At 35.3% G+C, this 20,928-nt stretch overlaps 1 protein-coding gene and 1 pseudogene across 8 annotated transcripts in view; both read right to left on the reverse strand.

Annotated features, from left to right (window-relative positions):
* The window catches only part of PCDH7 (protocadherin 7), a 421,790-nt gene that overhangs the window by 346,523 nt on the left and 54,339 nt on the right, over window positions 1–20,928 (reverse strand). Inside the window, exon 2 of one of the 8 annotated variants that reach the window (XM_066233427.1) lies at window positions 10,106–11,850. The exons of 6 other annotated variants lie outside the window; for them this stretch is intronic. In XM_066233427.1, the coding sequence (XP_066089524.1) occupies window positions 11,773–11,850 (78 nt within the window). In that variant the 3' untranslated portion in view covers window positions 10,106–11,772. Of the gene's footprint in view, window positions 1–10,105; window positions 11,851–20,928 lie in introns of those variants that run through there. One more of the 8 variants, XR_010725687.1, reaches the window with a different exon arrangement.
* Window positions 177–1,836, reverse strand: LOC136338068 (taste receptor type 2 member 7-like; annotated as a pseudogene).

The raw sequence follows: 20,928 nt of genomic DNA on the forward strand, positions 1-20,928 counted from the left end.
AAGTAAGAAATGAGAGAAGAATTAGACTCAGGAGAATATGATACCACATTAAGGAATTATAAATATACTAAATCCATTTAAGGTAATCAACCATATGAAACTAACATTAATGTAAGAACTGAAGATAATTAAGAAACACTTTGTCTTCCTTTGTCCTAGAAAATGATAGTTTGTCTTCAACTCTGTTTATGTCATTGGAAATTTCTTCTTTTTAGTGTATGCGTTATTTTACATAGCACCCTTAGAGATGCTTCTCTTAACTTATTGTTCCCCAGAATTAAGATAAATGAATGGCTTGAAGGATAGATTAGAGCTACCAAATCTCCAATCATCACAGCTAATTTTGTGTCTAACATGAAGTAACTGGAGGTGGATATGAGTAAGGGCAAATAGTAGGCAAAGAAAAGGAGGAGGAGGCCCCAACCGGTTAGCTCAGTGCTAGAGCATTGTCTTGGCGTGTGGAAGTCCCATGCTTGCTTCTTGGGCACTCAGGAAAGGCAACCATCTTTCTCCACCTCTGCCCTCCCCTTCTCTCTCTCTCTGTCTCTCTCTGTCTCTCTCTCTCTTCTCCTCCAGCAGCCATAGCTCAATTGATTTGAATCCATTGGCCCCAGGTGCTGAGGTTGGCTCTGTGAAGTCTCTGCCTCAGGCACTAAAAATAACATGGTTGCATGCATGGCCCCAGATGGGCAGAGCATCGGCCCCCAAACAAGGGTTGCCAAGTGAATCCTGGTCAGGGTGCATGCGGAAGTCTGTTTATCTCTCCTCCTCTCACTTGGAAAAAGAAGAAAAAATTAAAAGAAAAGAAAAGAAGAAGAAGAAAAAAAAGAAAAGTAGGAGGAAGGAGATGACAACTTTGATGGCTCCCACGTGAGTGTCAATGCTGGAGTCTCTGCACCCTGTGGCACTGAGCTGCAGCTGCCTGCAGCGTCTCCATAGGGACAGGATCAAGGAGAAATGAGATCAGGGACACAGAAAAGGGGAACAGCGTTAATAGCTTAAGACATACCTTGATGGAAGCATACTGAGCTTTATTTACCCTGCATCTCAAAGTTAAGTTTGCCTTGACACAAAGCCTGATGTCATCATTCAAATTCTCAGTGACAAGAAGGCTAATAGACACAGAGAGGGCCAAGCACACCAGCAGAATTCTGGGAATCACCCTGTCAATTCTCCACTTCATCCAGATAAAGAAAGCAAATAAATAAATACCTAAATTTATTTATTAGAAATGAGTAGGCATTAGATGTTCCTGAACATGGGCTAAGAAGAAGCAAGGCATACTGTCCTATAAACGTTTGGAGCATCAAAATGTGGAATACTTAGCCTTCCATGTCTGAATCCATTTTACATATATAACTCTGCACAAACTTGAACAGCAATTCATCTGTGATCTTCATGCCTAACCATTATCTGTTTTATTTCACAGTCATGATTAGTTGCCAGCAGCACATCGAGAGAGAAAACTTTAACATCTACTTTTCTAATCCAATATTGCTAGATGGCACAGTAAATAGAATAATCCATCAGGACACATCAGTCACAAGCTCACCTAAAGTTCAGTGGGTGATGATAACTCCTGGAAGACAGTGCTAGGTCCAACAACCACCTGCATAGCAAGTAGTGAGTCTAAAGATCCAACTGTCACGTATATTTTTCAAAAAGTTAATAGAAACTATTGCAGCAAAATATTTGCAGAAAACTGAAAGGAAACATTCCCAAAATTCACAGTTCAACAAAACTGAATAGCAACACAAATGATGCAGCAATAGCCAAACAGAGAATGCCACTACCTGAAAAGTGCTTCCCACCACCAAGACGCCGGACACCTTTCATTACTATAATTACAAATATCCAAAGACAGTGAAAGCAGAGGTGAGAATATGAGCTTACTTAATTATCCAGCTCAAGTATGCTAGAAAATAAATGAACCTCTGACATATTTTTCAGTGTTTGTTTTAATGAGTAGTTTCTAAAGGCAAAGAGGTATTCATGAAAACAGCTCAAAGTATACATTAACAACTGATCATATTTTAAATTCTCATTTGTAAATACCATCATGTTTTATAAGCCCATTGTATCTAAATAACCGCAAAAAATACCTTTTCAAAGACATGCAAACCAGAAATGTTACTTATAAGAATTGTAAAGTTTATACCAACAAATAGTTCTAAAATCAAGTTTAGATTTCTGTAAAGCTTAAAGAAAATCGGGGTTTCAAGTCAGACACACCCATAGTTTAATCTCTGTCTAGCTCATGACTAATGGAAGACCTTTAGAAAACGTATTTGTCTGTTTTTAATAGCAGATAGCACTGAGAGACAGCATGACATGGTAGGCAGCATTGTTGACTGTGCTCAGACCATTTCTAGAGTTTTAGTTCAACCAGTGAATTGGTAGGTGACCTTTGTCACATTTCTGAACCTTTTTAAAATAATGGCTGTTATTCATACTTGCACATATTATGCTAGGAAGTTGTTAAAAGTGGCATATATTAACTAGTTATATGACATATAACTTATATATATTATTAATTCATCCACTTTCTTAATAATGGCATAAGACTGTTATCTTCATTTAAATACGTACATGAGAAGTTAAGTAACTTGCCCAAAGTCACAAAGACTAGTCCATAATCATTGCCCTAAACACTTCTACTTTTAGTTTATGAATTATATATATATATTTAGATCATATATTTAAACTGAAAGATCACTCTCAAATCTGAGCATTATCAGGCAACTATCAGACCAAATAATTAACTGTAAACTTCCGATTGCCTGAAGATGTAATATCACCAAACTAAAAAGAAAGAAGCTTAAGTATCACACATCTTTTTGCTCAACCTAGCAAAACATTTACGGCTCATTTTTTTTATCACAAATTCAAATCTATCCTTATGTTAGAAAATAGATCTTCCAATTGATTATACACTATTAATTAAAAATTCATAGTTTTTAGATACTTGCTATTCCACTAACCAAAAATGGCTTCTAAATTAAAAGGGAGCAATTTGAATCCATGTGTTAGACAAGGAAAGAGCCAAGGGGGACAAACACATAAAACTCACAGTTTTCCCTTTGTACGGTTTTGCATAACAGTGACTTTAGATTTCCATAAATACTCAATTCTGTGTACAATAAAATATCTGTGGGCAACATAATCACCAGTTATGTTCCAAATGGCATCCATACATTAACAGCCAAAGGAGGCTACAGAGCAATTTTTTGAAAGGGTAAAGAGCCCTCTGGACCTACTGTAGCATTCCAACTCAAAGGAAACAAGTCGCATAATCACGGAGCGTGAAGTAAGGAGCCAACAGATTTCCGTGATTGGGAAAGAAAGCTTCACACAAGTCCAGAGAAATCAGTCAGATCCTTAAAATATTTTATTTCTTGGTGTGCTCTGAATTGTCAGCTGTGTAAAATGAAAAGAAAAGCACCTGCAGAAGGTTTGCTGTGTTTTACAGCTCAATATTCACAGCTACTGGGGCCATCCCTCACGCGCCCGGGAGAACGCAAAGCCAATCTGCGGGCAGACTGGCGGTCTCTGACTGCGGAAACTTCCCTTTCACATAACACAGATGAACACACAATCGGAATATGCTCTCACTGGGGAGGGAAGGAGGGATGAGAGACCGCTTTCATGACAAGCACTTGATCCATTTTCTAAGATGCATATTTCTTTTCCCCTTGGGCCTGTCTAAAGGCAGAGTTCCATGGTGGCTTTCCAAACTGCAGGCCTTTTGTATGCCATTTCAATGGCCCTTAACAGAATCCCTATGAATCACATTATATATTCCAAAATATGATCACCCTAATACATATCTTTCATGTTTTCTCTCAAAATCCTGAGAGGTACTTCTGTTCAATCTAAGTGAATCCTTTAGGCAGTTATTTGTGGTCACTTGAAATTTAAAATGAAATTTAAAACTATAACGCCTATAGTTATTTGATATGTTCTGAATTTTTGGAAATATTTCATCTCATAAAAATGCCTCTTTAAAAAATATCTCATCTGGATTCAAAAACAAAAAAAAGCATATATATGTTCTTTTATTTTAAAAGAAAGAATTATTTTAAATTCTGGTGGCATGTGACATAACCACCAACAATTTTTTAGCTTTTTTTTTCTTTCTCTTATTGTCTCCGTTAGACCCACTGGAAATATATAATGACTTAGGTCACAACATGAAACAGCATGCTAATTAAACTGCTAATTAACTGGTATAAGAAATATATTGCGTGAAATAGATTGCTGTATACTTTGAGTTAACTTTTGCATCATTTCAGCTTGGTAACCACTAATTTAGGCTCGCCCAGTCATGCTCTTTTAATTTAAATGTTAATCTCGGATGATAAGATCAAGAACCTTGGTGTAAGATATGTATTGCATTTCTTCTGAGTATTAAAAAGTGGTTATTGAAAGATAAAAGGTACTATATTTACAGAATTATTTGTATTCATTTAAATAAAGACCCCCTGAAGGTAGAACTAATTGGGGGTCATTCTCATAAACATTTCCACAAACTTTTCCATCTAAAAAGCAAGGCATTTTTTTTTTATTAAAAAGCTCATTTGATAAATTGTTTCCTTAACATCATCCGTGTCTTTCTTTACACACTTTTTTTTTTCCAATTATATGACTGTCTCAATCAAGTTTCAATTTTGGTTCCAAAATATGGCAGACTTTTATATAATAAATACGCAGGGGTATTAAAAAAATGTCAACCAGCAGATTTGAATTGCAGCAGAAAGTTAGAATACACTTGAAATGTATTATCAGGAGGCAGCCAGTTTCTGATCTTTCTAAAATGCATATACCAAATGTCTGCTTGTATCATGAGTCTGACACATAGGGGAGAAAAAAATCCTTGCTGACCCGCCTTGCACAGCTAGACACAGAGAGAAGAAGAAAGATTAGAGACCCAGGTTCCCCTCTGCAGCTGCTGAGACAGAATTCTCACTGACATAATGGGATAGCAGCAATTAGAAAACAGACTGAGATGTACCTGAGCTCAGAACTCCAATCTCTTAAAATAGGAAATGTCCACCCCACCCCCCAACATCTAAAGATATAGACCAGGAAGATATTCATTTTTAATCACATTAATTATAACTCCTCATTAGAAATTCACAGAAAAAAGCACATAAGATAGTTATTAAGGTAGTAGCAACATCCATAAAAATATAGAGTAGCTAGGTCTTTCATTAAAAATGTAAAACTTATTGAAACTTTATGACCTAATAAAAAAATCTGTAGTTGGTGTTATTTCATTTCAAATGCTCAGTCACTAAACTGTGATATAAAGTTACAATATAATTGTCTTATGTTTTCACAAGCAATGCTATGTATTCTCAAGAACACAGGGCTATTTCTGAGGCCTGCATTTTCCACAGTCAAAATTATTATTCAATATGTTCCACCCCAAAATTAGTTTCAGTAGACACGAATGAGCATTTCCAATGGTTATTTATTTGTTTTGTCCTCTCAGATATGCTTAATTAATCAGTCACTTTCCTTAAAAAGAAAACCCCTGACTGTCCAGACATTAAATATTATCCAGTTCAATTTAGCAAGTATTTGTTTATTTCTCATACACTTAAATTTGTTTAATAAATGCAACACATTTTCTGCTTAGTGAAAATTTTTAAAAATAGAACCCTAGTCACATATAATAAATACTTATTAAATATTTACAAAAAATAACAATAACTTATTTGTAGCTCATTAACATAATCAGCTTTATTTTTTGTCTTATAATAATCTGACAAATAATTTGTTATTCTTAAATTTTACTATTTTAAGCTATTGTTAATTGGAGAAACTGTATTCTTTTAATGATTGTATTTTTTTATGATAGTGATCTTAAAAAACTATTCTTTGATCTTCTAAAAATTTCCATCATTGAATTTTTTTCTTTTTTCCCCAAACTTTTTTTTTTTACAGAGACAGAGAGAGAGTCAGAGAGAGGGATAGATAAGGACAGACAGACAGCAACAGAGAGAGATGAGAAGCATCAATCATCAGTTTTTCGTTGCGACACCTTAGTTGTTCATTGATTGTTTTCTCATATGTGCCTTGACCGTGGGCCTTCAGCAGACTGAGTAACCCCTTGCTGGAACCAGTGACCTTGTGTCCAAGCTGGTGGGCTTTGCTCAAATCAGATGAGCCTGTGCTCAAGCTGGTGACATCAGTGTCTTGAACCTGGGTCTTCTGCATCCCAGTCCAATGCTCTATCCACTGTTTCACCGCCTGGTCAGGCTGAATTTATTTATTTATTTTTTTAAAGGAAGGGAGGTAGAGAGACAGATGCACCTGATCGGGATCCACCCAGCAACCCCCATCTGGGGCTGGGACTGTGCCCATGTGGGGCTGCTCGCAACTGAGCTATTTTTAGTGCCTGGGATGGGGGCTCTATCAAGCCATATTCAGTGCCGGGGCCAACGTGCTTGAATCAATCGAGCATGACTGCTGGGGAGTACCCTGAGTGGGAATCAAACCTGGGACATCCACACACCGGGTGGATGTTCTACCATTGAGCCAACCGACCAGGGCTTCATCATCGAATTGTGACAAAGGGTTGATTTCAACCTTTCACTTATCTATGCCTGAGAAAATTACAGCTCACAGAGCTCCAAGATATGAATTGCAGCAAACAAGAAGCTGATTTTCTGGAAAGCCTGCATCTGCACAATTTTAATGAGTTTCACACCATAGTATCCGGAGAATATTGAGAACTTAGCATTACCTTTTCTGTGAGGTGCCTTTTATTTCAACTTTGACGGTGATATTCAGTTTATTCTGGCCCATGAATATCTTAGTCAGCATCTACTACACTCTATTCATATGTCAATTATATAAGCAACAATACGAAAATGAATAATTCCCAGGATTTACCGAGTTCTTATTATTTCATACACACACTGCCTGTATAAACCTTATTTAGTAATCACAACTAATGCATCATGTATATGTTGTTGTTACTAACTCCATATTACAAATGAAGAAATGGAGGCAGAGAGATGTAATTTGTCCAAAGGTCACTCAATTTGTAAGTGTAACCCAGGTAGCATGGATTCCAGACAGTGTCTTGTTAACCACTGCGACACCTTGTCATGCACGTGGCATTGTAACAATTACCCTGTATGACTGGCATTCTCATTAGTTTATGAGCTCTTTCTGCTCAAAGAATGCAGTTGTCATTTTCCTCAGTCCACCCAGATGCCAGCAGGGAAGTCTTAATTTTCAAAAACAATTTTTTGATACAAATAGTACATATTTACAGTCATGTATTTTTAGCCTGCAAAGCAAGTAAGTTAAGGAAAAATTTCTCTTCTCTTGTTAATAGTATTTAAAGATTGTCTAGCACAAATTCCAACACTTTGTGCTAGAACATCTGAATACCTCTCCCACCTAGTTCATGCACGCTGAATCTGCCCCACTCAGGCTAACAGATGTGTGTTCTAAGGAACCACAGAATTTTTCTCTGCACCTCCAGATAGCTTCAGAACCCAACTTCATGTCCATCCAGTAATAGCATTGACATGACAGCTCAATGGCTCACGTGTTGAGTGCAGCCTCTGAAACCAGAGTGGCAGGATTCAGACCCATCTCAGCCTCCGGCTAGTGCTGAAGTTTTGCAACTTTACCAAAACTCTCTGTGCCTCAACAGCAACTTGGGTGGGTGTCATGACAATAATAGTGTCTGCCTCATAAGGTTGATATAAATATTAAAGAGAGCAATTACTATGTTACATGTGCAGAGTTGACTCTTGATAAGTTATGAAAGTTATCAAAGAAATATTAAAATCAGTTCAATAAAATATTTATCAAATCAAGAAAGTAGAATAATAGCATTAAAATAAGTAAAACCAGAAGTATTTTAATCCTCAATAATATTTTAATTTTTTTATATACTTCAGTGAAATTTTTATCCATGTAAATTCAATCTCATGATAGGATCTTTCTGTGTGTGCAGTAAAATTGATATCCAGGATTATATATATTTCAAGTGTAGAGCATTATAATTGTGTATTTGTATAAACTCTATAGAGTTCATCACTACAAATCTAGTTGTAGTGATGGACTGTGGACATAATTTTTCAGTTGGTAATTCTCATTCACAGTTGCTTCATTTATCTAAACAGTAGTACCTACCCACCTATCCTACCCCACAAACCCAACCTTGTTTCCCAAGGTTTCAGTTACTTTTGGTCAATAAATTCAAAAAATGTTAAATTAAAATTTCCAGAAATAAATAATTCGTAAGTTTTAAATTGCACAACATTCTGAGTCATGTAATGAAATATAGGACACTGTACTGCTCGGTCCAACCAGGGACGTGAGTCCTCCTTTTTTCCATCATATCCACACTGTAAATGCTGCCCTCCCTTCAGTCACTTAGTAGCCCTCTTGGTAGAGAGAGACAGAGAGAGAGAGAGAGAGAGAGAGAGAGAGAGAGAGAGAACAGCCTCACATAAGTGTTGTTACAGTGTATTGTTACAACTGTTCTATTTTATTAATAGTTATGAATGTTCATATTGTACTGTGCCTAATTTATAAATTAAATTTTATCTCAGGGATATATATGAGAAATAGAACAAAAACAAAAAAAACATAAATATTTGGGACTCTCCATACTGTCTGCAGTCTCAGGTATCCACCATGGGAGATCATGGAACACGTCCCCTGCAAAAAGGGGGGGCCACTGTATATACATTTTACTTAAGCCAGGTGCAATCTTTAATTTTTTATAATGTGTAGAACTAAGAGGCAAAAGTGGAAATTTTATTTAGAGATAGCAAAGCACTGGAGAGCTTAGTCTGCAATTCTCCCATCTAAAATTTTAATCTGGTAAAGAATATATGGCAAACTTGGAATTTATGATCTAGATCAGTTCCATAAATGGCCGGAAGTTGGCCTAAATAAAAAAAAGTTTGGTGTCACCCTCTCTCTAAATAATGACCCCTGAAGATTATCCATGCCACTTTTGTGCTTTTGAAAGTGACACTATTTTGCAAGTCAGAATGCTGCAATGGAAAAAAAAAATCAACTTCATATATATGCTTTCATTTTGCTACCTACTGTTTTTCTGACCTTTCCCAGCTGGAACAGTAGCAGGAAACTAAAATAAAAGTGCTGTGTTTTTTTTTTCTATGTGAGGCACTTTGCTACTAAACATTAATCATAAAATTGTAATAGTGGCAAGACTCCTCTGCCTGTTGCTTCTTCTAAGAGAATTACTATTAGATGAAAGAGCCTACAGCAATAAACATCAGGGGCTAGTATTTCCTTCTCTGAACCCTACCAGGCTGATCCAAGTCCAGAAATGCCTTTGAAGTCACAGAGACCTTCATGTGCTGATCACTCCTTAGGGGGTAAAGAGCAAGAAAAACTCTCCTCACACTTTAATATTCTGCCAGGGATACATTAAACCCAGTGCAGAACAAAAAGGTTTCTTCAGTAACAAATTGAGTGATTTTATACTTAGTTGCTCCTTGGCTCAATAAACTAAGAGGGACCTATTGATTTCAGAACATGACTATTTATACTTCAGTACATATTTCCATTAAGTCGAAGGAAGGATGGAACAGTATGTGGATTCATGTTTTCCTTTGGTCTTACAAAATGCATTGATATTTGGGTCAATTTAAGTCCAAAATAACATGGAATTCTTATAATATTGATGACCAGTATTGATGATTAATATGATCAGTATTAAATAACACATTGCAATAGTTCAAAGTTATCAAAATCTTAGAAGTTAATAATTAAAATGGCCTTAAAATTGATAGTGCAGTTCAAACCTACCACCTATGGATGAGAAACCAGAGCATGTGAGAAGACTCCTGACACAGTGAAGTTGCTTTTGCCACACACTCTCGCAAGTATCTGCCACACATGCTCTCTTTATTGAAGTGGCTAAGCTCTTCATTTTCAAATTGTATCGATGGAGAATGTAGTCCATAAACCATGAACATATTCTATGTCCCATTGCTCTGAGACTATTAAAATAAGAAATGTAGGCACTTTCTTAAGTAAATTTTTTTATTTTTGTCACAAAAAAATATTCAATACAATAGAATGATACACATTTGTAGACTTATAATTTATTACACTAGCATAAATAAAGTCAAAAGTCCCTATAATAGTGTAACTAGGGTACCAACTTCAATTGATTGTCACATAGAAAGAAGAGATAAAAATTTCAACTGTATAGTTAACCAACAAGATAAAGAGAAATGAATACAAATACGAAAGAACAATTGTTTCAGAATTATGGCACATGGTGACTACATAAAAATATGTCAATCTGCATTAAATATTCACTATCTTATCTATGTTAATCTATGATTATTTATATAATTTTGATTGAAGAAAAGTTTTAAAAAACATATGTTACTTACTGGTTGATTAAAAAGTTATAGTTAGAATACAAATCTTTGCCAAATCTCTTCTATAATTCATCTGTGATTCACATCCTCTGTCACTGAGTCAAGTAGCCTGGAGGATTATAATAGGACTTTCCAACCACCCTCAAACCGATTTCACAGAAGCCTACCCTCATTATTTTCAGACATTAGTACCATCTTAATTTAAAAAGCTCAATTGTCATAAATATTATATTTAATTGGACAGTCTTTGCAGTAGTCATTCTATTTTAGCATTGTTCCTGCTGTGAATAATAATCTTTAATAATAATCATAATACATACGAATGGCTTAAGACAGTTCACTCTGCCTCTTCACATTCTAGGAAACAAACCAAAGTGCAAGTGTCATCATTAAGTTTTACCGCCTTCCACTTAGACACACACACAAATGCACTCACACCTGTACAAAAGTTAGACTTTATATTATACGGTATCTTCAGTTGAGCAAATAACTATATGTAAAGAGGTACTTCCTGCATGCAATCCATCCTTAATAAAATAAAAAAAGCTCTCTACTGCATATATTTATGCATAGGACCACACATTTAAAGGCCAGTTTTCTACTGATATAATGGCCATACATTCCTTTAACACTTATGGGTGGTTGACCCTAAATGCAATAAAAAATTGTGTGAAAAGTCTGTGAGATAGATACATTGTGACCTGTCTTTTGCTTCCACATCATAAGAAATTATGTTTCAACAAGTATCATAATGACTTAAATTTTGTTTTCTCTCATGTCCATTAGTTTCTCACGTTCCCTGATAGACAGTAGGATTAGTCTACTTTTCTGGAGTTCAGTTCGGAGGTATACATTTCCATTTTCTTTGTTGTCTAGCACAGGCTCAAGTGATCTCTACATAATGAATCCAATTAGTTCAAGCAAGGCAAATGAATTCATATCGATACTAAATCTCCACATTATTAACTATAAACAGTAACAGGATACAGGTCTCCACTCTTCTCTTGAGTCCATTCAAGAACAAACTGAAGAAAAAGGATTTCCTGTTCTTCTTTTCATACTCCTGAGTATGGTGATATAGGATTCTGTTTCTCCACAGCAATTGATAAGATTGCAAAACCTCTATCACATCCCTCTTTATTCCATATTGAAAGCTTGATTGTTTTCAGTTGTTTCCAAAGGATAGTTTGATTCTTTTTTAGAGATTTTTTTCCTAGAGATTCTATTTTAAAGCCATTTTGTTTTCTTCAAACTAAGAGTTTTGTTTTAATCAGCGAGCAGTCCTGCCCCTTGGGAATCAATTTCTTTTTACTGAAGACAAATTTGGGTATACTAAGATCCAACACATTGAGTTGGAATGTTACATGTATTTATTTCACTTACGAGAACATACATTCATTTTACACGATTCCTCAATGTGGCCAGGGGGGTTCGTGGTCTGCACTGTATCCACCTATAAAAAATACAAAAATATATGTCTGCTTTACAGGGATGTGAGTAGGGTTTTGCTAGCGTTGTTCCAAAGCTCAGATGCACATGTTGGCTGATAGTATTCTTTCCTTTCTTTAAAGATGATTTCACTCATTACGTGCGATATAAAACTGAGACTCATAGACATAGACAAAAATGAAGTAGTTATCAGAAGGAAGGAGGTGATGGAGGAGATTAAAGGGGGTCAGATATACTTTCATGGGAAGTGGTTTGACTCTGGATGATGGGCACACAACACAATAAATAGTTCACATGCTATGGAGATTTACCCCTGAAATCTATGTGTTCTTATGGACCAATGTTACCCAAATGAATTTAATTTTTAAATAGAAATTTATAAAAATAAATAAATAATAGAGATGCATTTGCAATGGACGTAACTTCTTTCAGAAGTGTTAGGGACCTAACAGTTCTCCCTACAATTAACAACCCTGGGACAGCCAAAAGGATACTGTGGGCTAATCTCATGGATACTATCTCTGATAAGAGGTATTTGCATGGTAAAAGAAACTTTAAATTAACTGTATGTCTAGCTTCCAGCTTTCCAATGCTATGAAATATCCCCAGAAGAGGAATGCTTGGGGGAGAGCCTTGGCTTTATTTATACTACACATACAAGTAAGAATGAAATGGTAATTTTGCTGTCACTGTTTTTACAATTTACAAATCTCTAAGATCTCAGGGATCTGAGCCTGACCTGAATGTTCACGCCTTTCAAAGAGGCTCTCTAGTCTCCAAATGCAATCAGTGGAATAGCTCCCAGTCTCTTTATAGAAATCTGAGCAGTTACATGCTATCAACAAATGGCCCGCTGATCTCTGGTCAGGGACGAACTACTCTCCCTTTCAAAGTCGTGACCATTAAAGGGCAATGTTTGCCAACTTTTTATCAAGGGAAGATATTACTCCTTCAAAAGATTCTAGTGTTAGTGTCTGACCTGTGGTGGCACAGTGGATAAAGCATCAACCTGGATAACTGAAGTTGCCAGTTTGAAACCTTGGGCTTGCCTGGTCAAGGGAGTTGATGTTTCCTGTTTCTCTCTCTCTAACTCTCTCTCTCTCCTCTCTAAAATGATTAAATTTTAAAAAAAAAAGGTTTTGGTGTTAATGTCAGTTTTAAGTAATGCGAAGTATGTATTTCTCTTAACTTGGGCCAGAACAAACAGGCTGATTTCTGTTCTTCAGTGTCAGAGGGTACACAGAGGATTGTTTTCCAGTCTGATGATGCAATTGATGTTAGTAAAAACCTTTCGTGAGTTAGAATATTGCCAAGAAGATAACAAATAATTTTCATAGAATAAAAATGCTATAATTTACTACCAAAGTAGTGATCTTTAATAATTAGAATGAGGAAAGGGAAACAGTCCTCCTAATTCCCAATATAACAATGCATCATCAGCACATGAGATTCAGCGTTAGAAAAAAAGTAAAATGATTTCCTTCACTGAATAATTGATCAATTCACTTTTGAAAGTGGTGTTAAAAAAGTAATGTTTAATTTTATAAAGTTGTACATATTCAAAAGCAGAAAATGTAAAAAATTGCTCTGACCACAGATTATTAATATAAGCTGTATAAATTTAAGCAGCAATAAAACATCTTAAATTTTTTCAGTTAATTTTTATCTTTTACTAGTAATTAGAAAATATTTTCTTCTTCCTCCAGCAGTTCTAAAATTTAACACAACTTGGGATGTTCTGGCCAATTACACAAGCAGCACACGTTTACCAAGGCATCTATGATAAGTGAATCTTCTGATGTAAATTGTAAGTTTAAGACGAACAAAGTTTATCTCATTTTACAGAAATGATAGCACTGCATATTTCATTTCAAAACCGCTTTTACGCAAATGAAAGCTAAATAGTCGAAAGTTTCAGATGTTGCTTTTTCTTCCCAAACCAACTATGATACAGCCATAATGCACAGCAAGACTATGTTAGATCTTCCTGTTATGGACTCATACTATCAGATATATTGCGATAGAAATGATCGGATACTCAACTATGTTTGTGAAGTTATTCATTTAATTCCCACACCCTATACAAGGATGCAAAGTGCTCCAAGAGGACAAATACCATGTCCACGCTGTTTATTGCTTCATTGTCGATGGGGGCACATACGTGGCCCCTCGATAAAAATTCATTAAATTAATAAATTGATCAATGAATCTTGAACACATGTGTAGGGATAGCAATTAAGGAAATCATGTTACTTGTCACATTATAGTATCACTTTTATCTTATTTTAAACATTTAAAGTCATTTATATTTGATTTTGTATTATTTGTCATGTGGTAAAATATATAGAACAGACCCTTTTGAACTGCAGAATACTAGCATATTATTTTTCTGATTTTTTTCTAATACTTTCTTAAATTTAGTCTAGCCATTGGAAATTTCACTAATGTTCAATTTTTAGTGGAGCCCATATAACAGTCACTATCTTCTTTCCTTAAAGAAACAATACTGTGTAAACTTTTCTGCAAGGGTTTATGGTAAGTGAATAAGCAAGTAAAATAATTTCTAAAAACAGAAAATAAAGGTATCAAAATGGTTCACTTTTTGTTTTCAGGACCTGATATACTTTTAACCTAAAAGCATACGTAAGACATAGAACGCGTTGAAGAGATGAAGTCAGCATGCAGCCACACAGCATAATCACTTCCTCTTATTAAAATGTTATGAGGAACAGAACTAACCATCTTATTTCATAAATTCACTCTGTAAAAGCAGCTCTCAAGTTTTTTATGCCTTTAACTTGGGATACACTAAAGAAATAAATCTGGGCACTAATATTCAGCTGTCACTAAAGAAAAGAAAAATAGACTCTTTATCATTAAAGATTAATTTTTTAAAAGAAAAGTGCATACCTAGAGTCTACAGTGAACTACTTTTAAGACTCATTATTCTGAAAACTGTAGGTAGTGATGGTGAAAGTGGAAGTAGATGTTACCAGGATGTGTTTGTTTTGATTTGAATCAGTTCATTAAAAGGGCCCTGGAAGCAATTTCCAGATCCCTGCCGCTGAGCAGATAGGCAGATAGGCACCGTCCACTAAACCAGAGCAGGCACCCTCCACTAACCCAGAGCAGGCACCCTCCACTAACCCAGAGCAGGCACCCTCCACTAAACCAGAGCAGGCACCCTCCACTAAACCAGAGCAGTTCGACCTTCAGTAAGGTCCAATTCAATGGAAGTTGTATAGACACAGCCTTTGTCTTACCCTTTCAACCTTTTCCTCAATTTGTTCTATCACCCAGGCAACAAGTCACACATGCACACATGAGTGTATACACACACACACACACATACAATGAAAACAAGTCATTTCCTGGAGCATATTCTACCAGGACATTTATGTATCTCACTTGGTTTCTCTAAGTGTGCAGAAAGCAGAAACCTTACTTTCTTTAATAGGGCTTTTTGTTTTAAATTATCTTTCCTTTTAACTCAGACTGGCTTCACCCATCCACTCACTCTGACTCATCCACCTCCTTCTCCTTGCTTAATCATTAAGCCCTCAGGACATTAAGCTTTTGGTCTTAGGTCTGTTGACCAGAAAGAAAAAGTTTCCATCAAACTAGAGATAACATCGAGGCCTCAGTTGTGTTGCAGCTTCAGAACAAACTCACCAACCACATCCTTCCAAACCCAGATGATGCATGTGGCTAACATCAGGACCAGATGCAATGATCACCTACCCTCTACCTTAGCACCAACCAATCAGTAGAGACTATGACCCTGATCATGGTCTTAACTTCCCTAGTCACCATGATTATAATGATTTCCCCCCTATAAAACCTATCCCCTAGAAGCCATCAGGATACCAGGTCTTTAAGCGTGAGCTACCTGTGACTCCTGGCATGATGTCATCTCTTTAATAAATCCTTACTTTCTTGGCTGCAATCTCTTGTTTGAGTCTTACTGTGCTTTTACGCATGCAGGCAAATGGTAACATTTATTTCTGAACCAAGGATACTGCAGTAAGCTGAGACTTTATTTAATAAAAACTATCAGTAAAACATTAACTTGAATAATTTAATAAGATCTGTATTCTTTTCCGGACCAACTTGGCCAACAATTGGTGACTGGTGCTAGGAAATAGAAGCAATTATGCAGAAAACAGGAATAGGATTCAAGTTTAGGTACAAGATTACATCTACATTCACACATAAGAACGGACATGCTCTTAATAATTCTGAAAAACTTCAAAACCAGAAAGAAGAAAATACATATTTTGAAAGCCGTATGTGTCTATTTTTCTACTTATTTTTATTAGGCATGCTTCAAAACTAAATCATGCATCTATGTAATTGGTGTAGATTAAGTACAAGTATCTACTGAATGCATCTGCATATAATTGGCAATATGTGAAAGATTCTATAACTATTCATTATTTTTACTTAACTGATGTTCAGTTCTAGGGGAAAGTAAAAGGTATCAAATGAAAAACAAAGTCTATTCCACTACACAGAAAAACAAAGGGATATTAATTTTTTCATTCAAGGAAGAGGAAATTGATACTCATATTTTAGGACATAAATAAATAACATAGGAGTTAAAAGAGACAGAGCCACCTATCAATACAGAAGGCCTATTTTAAATACTATAAAGTCAATTGAAATGGAAAATGAGGCATAAACATAAGATAAAACATGGGATTTGGAGAATGGAGAACTACAAGGAGTACAATTGTGCATGATATTTGGTCCTTTACTTACTTTTTTAATTTATATAAATGATGCACCCCAAACCATAAATTATAATAATATTAGTGACTGTCACACCCATATAGATGTTTATTATAAGATTTCACTTAACCATCTAATTTAACCTCAGAGACTCGTTATGAAGTTGGAATTATAATATAATTCTGTTCATTTTCTTGTACATATGAAAGAGTTGAAGCTCAGAGAGCTTGATCTTCTCGTGTGAAATCACACAGATGAGAACATGGAGAGTCAGGGCAGCAAACCAAGGCTCTTGGCTCCAAAGTTAGTATTTTTCCCTCCATTGTTTTCTCACAATCCTTGTTTTTAAATCTGGCTCTGAGTCTTTGAAATATAATCAGTTAAGTTATACCTGCAACTGCCTCCATTTCTGTCATGGTTTGAGGAATAATAAGCAAACTTATACAAGTTTCCAAAACTATTATAAATGAACGTGTTAAGAAGCTCTATTCTAGAAGCCTATTATTGTTTATCATAAACAGGATCCTATCATAATTATTTAAATTCTTGAAAACATAAGAAACAATGTCAACATACCTCAAGGTTGTCTAAACTGCCACAAAAAAAAAAAAAGAAAAAAAGAAAAAAAAAGCAACAAATAAGGCAAATGCTCTCCATTCAAAGAAAGGAAGTCTGTGCCCATTTACATGGGTGAGAGCGCACATGCACACACAGAAAGGCCATTCATTAGCACTGTTCGAACTACACTCTTCAGAAAAGAAGCCTTTTAGATTGTGAGTCAGCCACTAAACCAGCCAGGGAAGGAAAGGAGTTAGAGTGTCAGTACAATTCCTTATCATAGGCACTGGGCTCTGACTTCAGAATATAAATGATTTGGGCCCTAACAAAAGAATGCCTAAGGCTGGATAGCCGAGAGATCAATATTTATTGACTGACCGGTTGTTAGAATCATGGAATCTCACAGTGAGAAGGAATGCCAAAGGTTACAGAGTTCAATCATGTGAGCGGCATCACAGGAGGCACGGACGACCTAGCAACAGAAGGTCCTGGTTCCAAGGAAACTTTTATTTATCTTTTGAAGAGGTGTAAAAATATATACATATAAGCAGATTACTAACCTTGGGGAGGACAAGGTAAGAGCCCTGTAGATAAAACACGCTCCAAAGAGTAGGAAGAGACAGAAGTGAGGGTAGGAAGAAGAGGGATCGTGGACTAATTGAACTGAAGCTGGGTCTTAAAGGATGACTAAGTTTCTGTTCTATGGAAATGGAAGGAAATTACATTCCCAGAAAAGCCAAACTTGTGAAGAAATTGTGAGGTGAGGTCAGGAGGCAGAGTGGACTTCACTCCTTAAACCAGAGATTTTCTTTAAATCCACTCATTTTCTTTAACTCCGGCATGAGCTACCTTCTCTACTTAGCTCAAACCTGCATAAAAAATTAACCAAGGTAATAGTTATAAAAATAGCAAAACTACCCTGACCATCCCAAATAAGAAACAAACAGATAAATTTGGGTAACCGTCAAAAGCCAGAGTATGCAATTAAAACAACTATTTGTTTAAACTAATGCAATGAAATATTTGAGGATTCCTGCTCTAGAACAGCCTGTCCCTGCATGTTAAATTTTGTATAACTTAATTTACAATTTTATTATTATTTTTTTTTATTTTAAGCAAATATTTTAAAGAAATCCTCTTTTTAAGTCAGGGAGAGAGAGAGAGAAATCAATCCAAATAGACTGCTATGTACTATGTAAGCAAATACATTAGATTGGATCCCAGGATCACAGCTCCAATTACATTTGGCCAATCGAGCATTAGTGCACTTCCATCCCTCTAAAGCTCGTTATAAAATTGTAAAATGATGCAATCTTAAGCTATGATCATTATCCTCTTCAGACCATAAAGTTGGCCACCTTTGGACACTGAAAGCAGCAGCGAGCGGCCAGTATTCATGTGCCAAAGCAGTAAGCTGCCCGAGAGAAACCAGGACTTGACGTTAATGAGAAGGCGAAGCGAACAGCAAACTTGGCTGTTCCTAAATGTCACTGAAGTTGCCATCATGTGCCTGAAAAATTAAGAGCTACTTGGGGTGCCTTAAAACTCATGGAGGGGAGTATAAAACAGTCGTAGGGTTTCCAGTAAGGGATAAACACACAAAGAGTTTGATCCACTAACAGTGAAATGGTATAAATGTTCAAGGAATTCACAGTCTTGAAAAAAACGAGAAAGGACAAAATTACAAAATCCAACCAACCAGTTTCATGCCTCTGAAAGATTTGTTAAAAGTGTAAGCATTGGCACTGTGAGTATGTGGTCCCTTGGTTAATATTACATGAATTTCTAAGTCAAATATAATTCTCTTTTAATATGATTTGTGGTTGACCAGCTTCAAAAACCTATACTTTCTGATCACTGAAAATTTCCAGAAATGTTTGAATAAACATTTTTGTAAATCTAAGAGCCACAGATTTAAAGATTGATATGAGCATATTAAAATAATGATTTTCAGTACACAGAAAGACATTACATTAATAACTAATGTAGAAACATAACATCAGGGATAAAGAAGTCACCTGGAATCATCCTGTATGAAGTTATTCATTTTACCAATGAAAACACTGATGCCCGGAAGGGTGACAAGAGATATTCAGGATAATACTGCAGACATAAGATTAAACTAAACATCACACTCCCAATTCAGTGGTTTATTTCTATTTAAATTATGGGAATTACAATGTGAAGAAATGGAAGATTTGGGGACCAGATTATTTAAATAAAAACCAAGGATTTAATTTCAGGCCATTCCAGCTGCAAAATAGAGAAAGGATATCTAAATGACATTGACATCCTTTGAATTGACAGTGGACTTTGTATTAATAATGTCAGTGAGCTCATCAGAAAGAACCAGTAACATTGCCAGAATTACAGCAAATATGTTAATTCCAATACAAGAGTCTTTGTAATAAAAATGTTTCTGAATGGGCAAAATTTGCAGAATCTTTTTATTTTTTTAAAGAGTTTGTAAAGTCATAAAATTTTTTTTTAAAAATTTTAAATCAGACCTTTTTATAACTTAATTTAAAAGAATTTGGGGGGTAATCTCAATCAATACTACATAGAACTTTTTCTACGTGCTTTCTACGAAAAGGGCTGTAAATCTAATACTTTAAGGTAGGTAATGCTTAATCAAAAAGCAATATAGTGTTTCTTAAGAGAGAGAAAAAGATTATTTGCTTCTCTTTTGCTCCTTTGTCTTATAAGTACAGTGTGATGTATTAGTTTAATTAAAGTCTACCAAATTATCACAAGGGTTTTATGTGCTACAAATAATTGGTTTTTTGTTCTCGGCTCACTTTTTGTTAATGGAAGAAGAACATTTTATTTTATGATACTTAGTATAAGAAACTAGAAAACTAGAAGGAAGAAAGGCACAATGAGGTGCCTAATTGAAGTGACCTTTGTCATCTTGGATATAAAATAAAATTAAGTCTGCAATAATGCAATGGAAGTTTCCAAAGAATAAAGAGGGTTAGTATATGGCTCAGAGCCAAACCATGGCAAGAATTCTACCATACCAAAAAAAAAAAAATCTTATTTATAAGAAAAGCTGATAGAACCATGTGTGTGTGTGTGTGTGTGTGTGTGTGTGTGTGTGTGTGTATATATATATATATATATATAACACACATATTATTGCTTTTTGATTATATATCATGTTATAAAGTGTTTTAAACTGTAAAGCCTAATGAATTTTTTTCCATGGGACAGAATTAAATGATAATCCAAATGAAGCATACTACCAGGTACCTCTCTGATAAGAGACATTGTAAGCACACAAGTTAACAGAGAATTAATATAGCATATTAAATGAAAACTGTTTCAGAAAGTAACAGTACTAACATAACCACTCTTGCCAAAAAGTGAGTTGTAACAAATTATAATTAAAAGACATGTTTATTTGCAAGACACTGATGTCTCTTAATAGTAGCATATCAAAACACAAAAATGTCCTGTGGATATGAAGTCACTTAACTGATTATTTTGTAGAATCTGAAAGACAGACACTGCCAGTAATTCTGTTAGAGTCTAATTTCTAAAGTATGGTTCTAAATATGTTTAGGACATATGGTAAAAGGTAATCAGCAATGCTTTTTCTCTTTTATAGTGAGACCACTACTCCTTCACTAGTAACCTGAAAGAAATGTAAGCTACGCACATATTACAGACTTTCTGAAATATTTGAGCTTGTACTTCATCTTTTGAATTAATATTGTAAAAAAAAATTTCTCCTGCTATTGTTTACCTAATATGTTAAGAGTTTTCAATTACTAATAGTAATTACCATTTT

The sequence above is a fragment of the Saccopteryx bilineata genome, chromosome 5, assembly GCF_036850765.1.
Source record: "Saccopteryx bilineata isolate mSacBil1 chromosome 5, mSacBil1_pri_phased_curated, whole genome shotgun sequence".
In the NCBI taxonomy this organism is placed as follows: Eukaryota; Metazoa; Chordata; class Mammalia; order Chiroptera; family Emballonuridae; genus Saccopteryx; species Saccopteryx bilineata.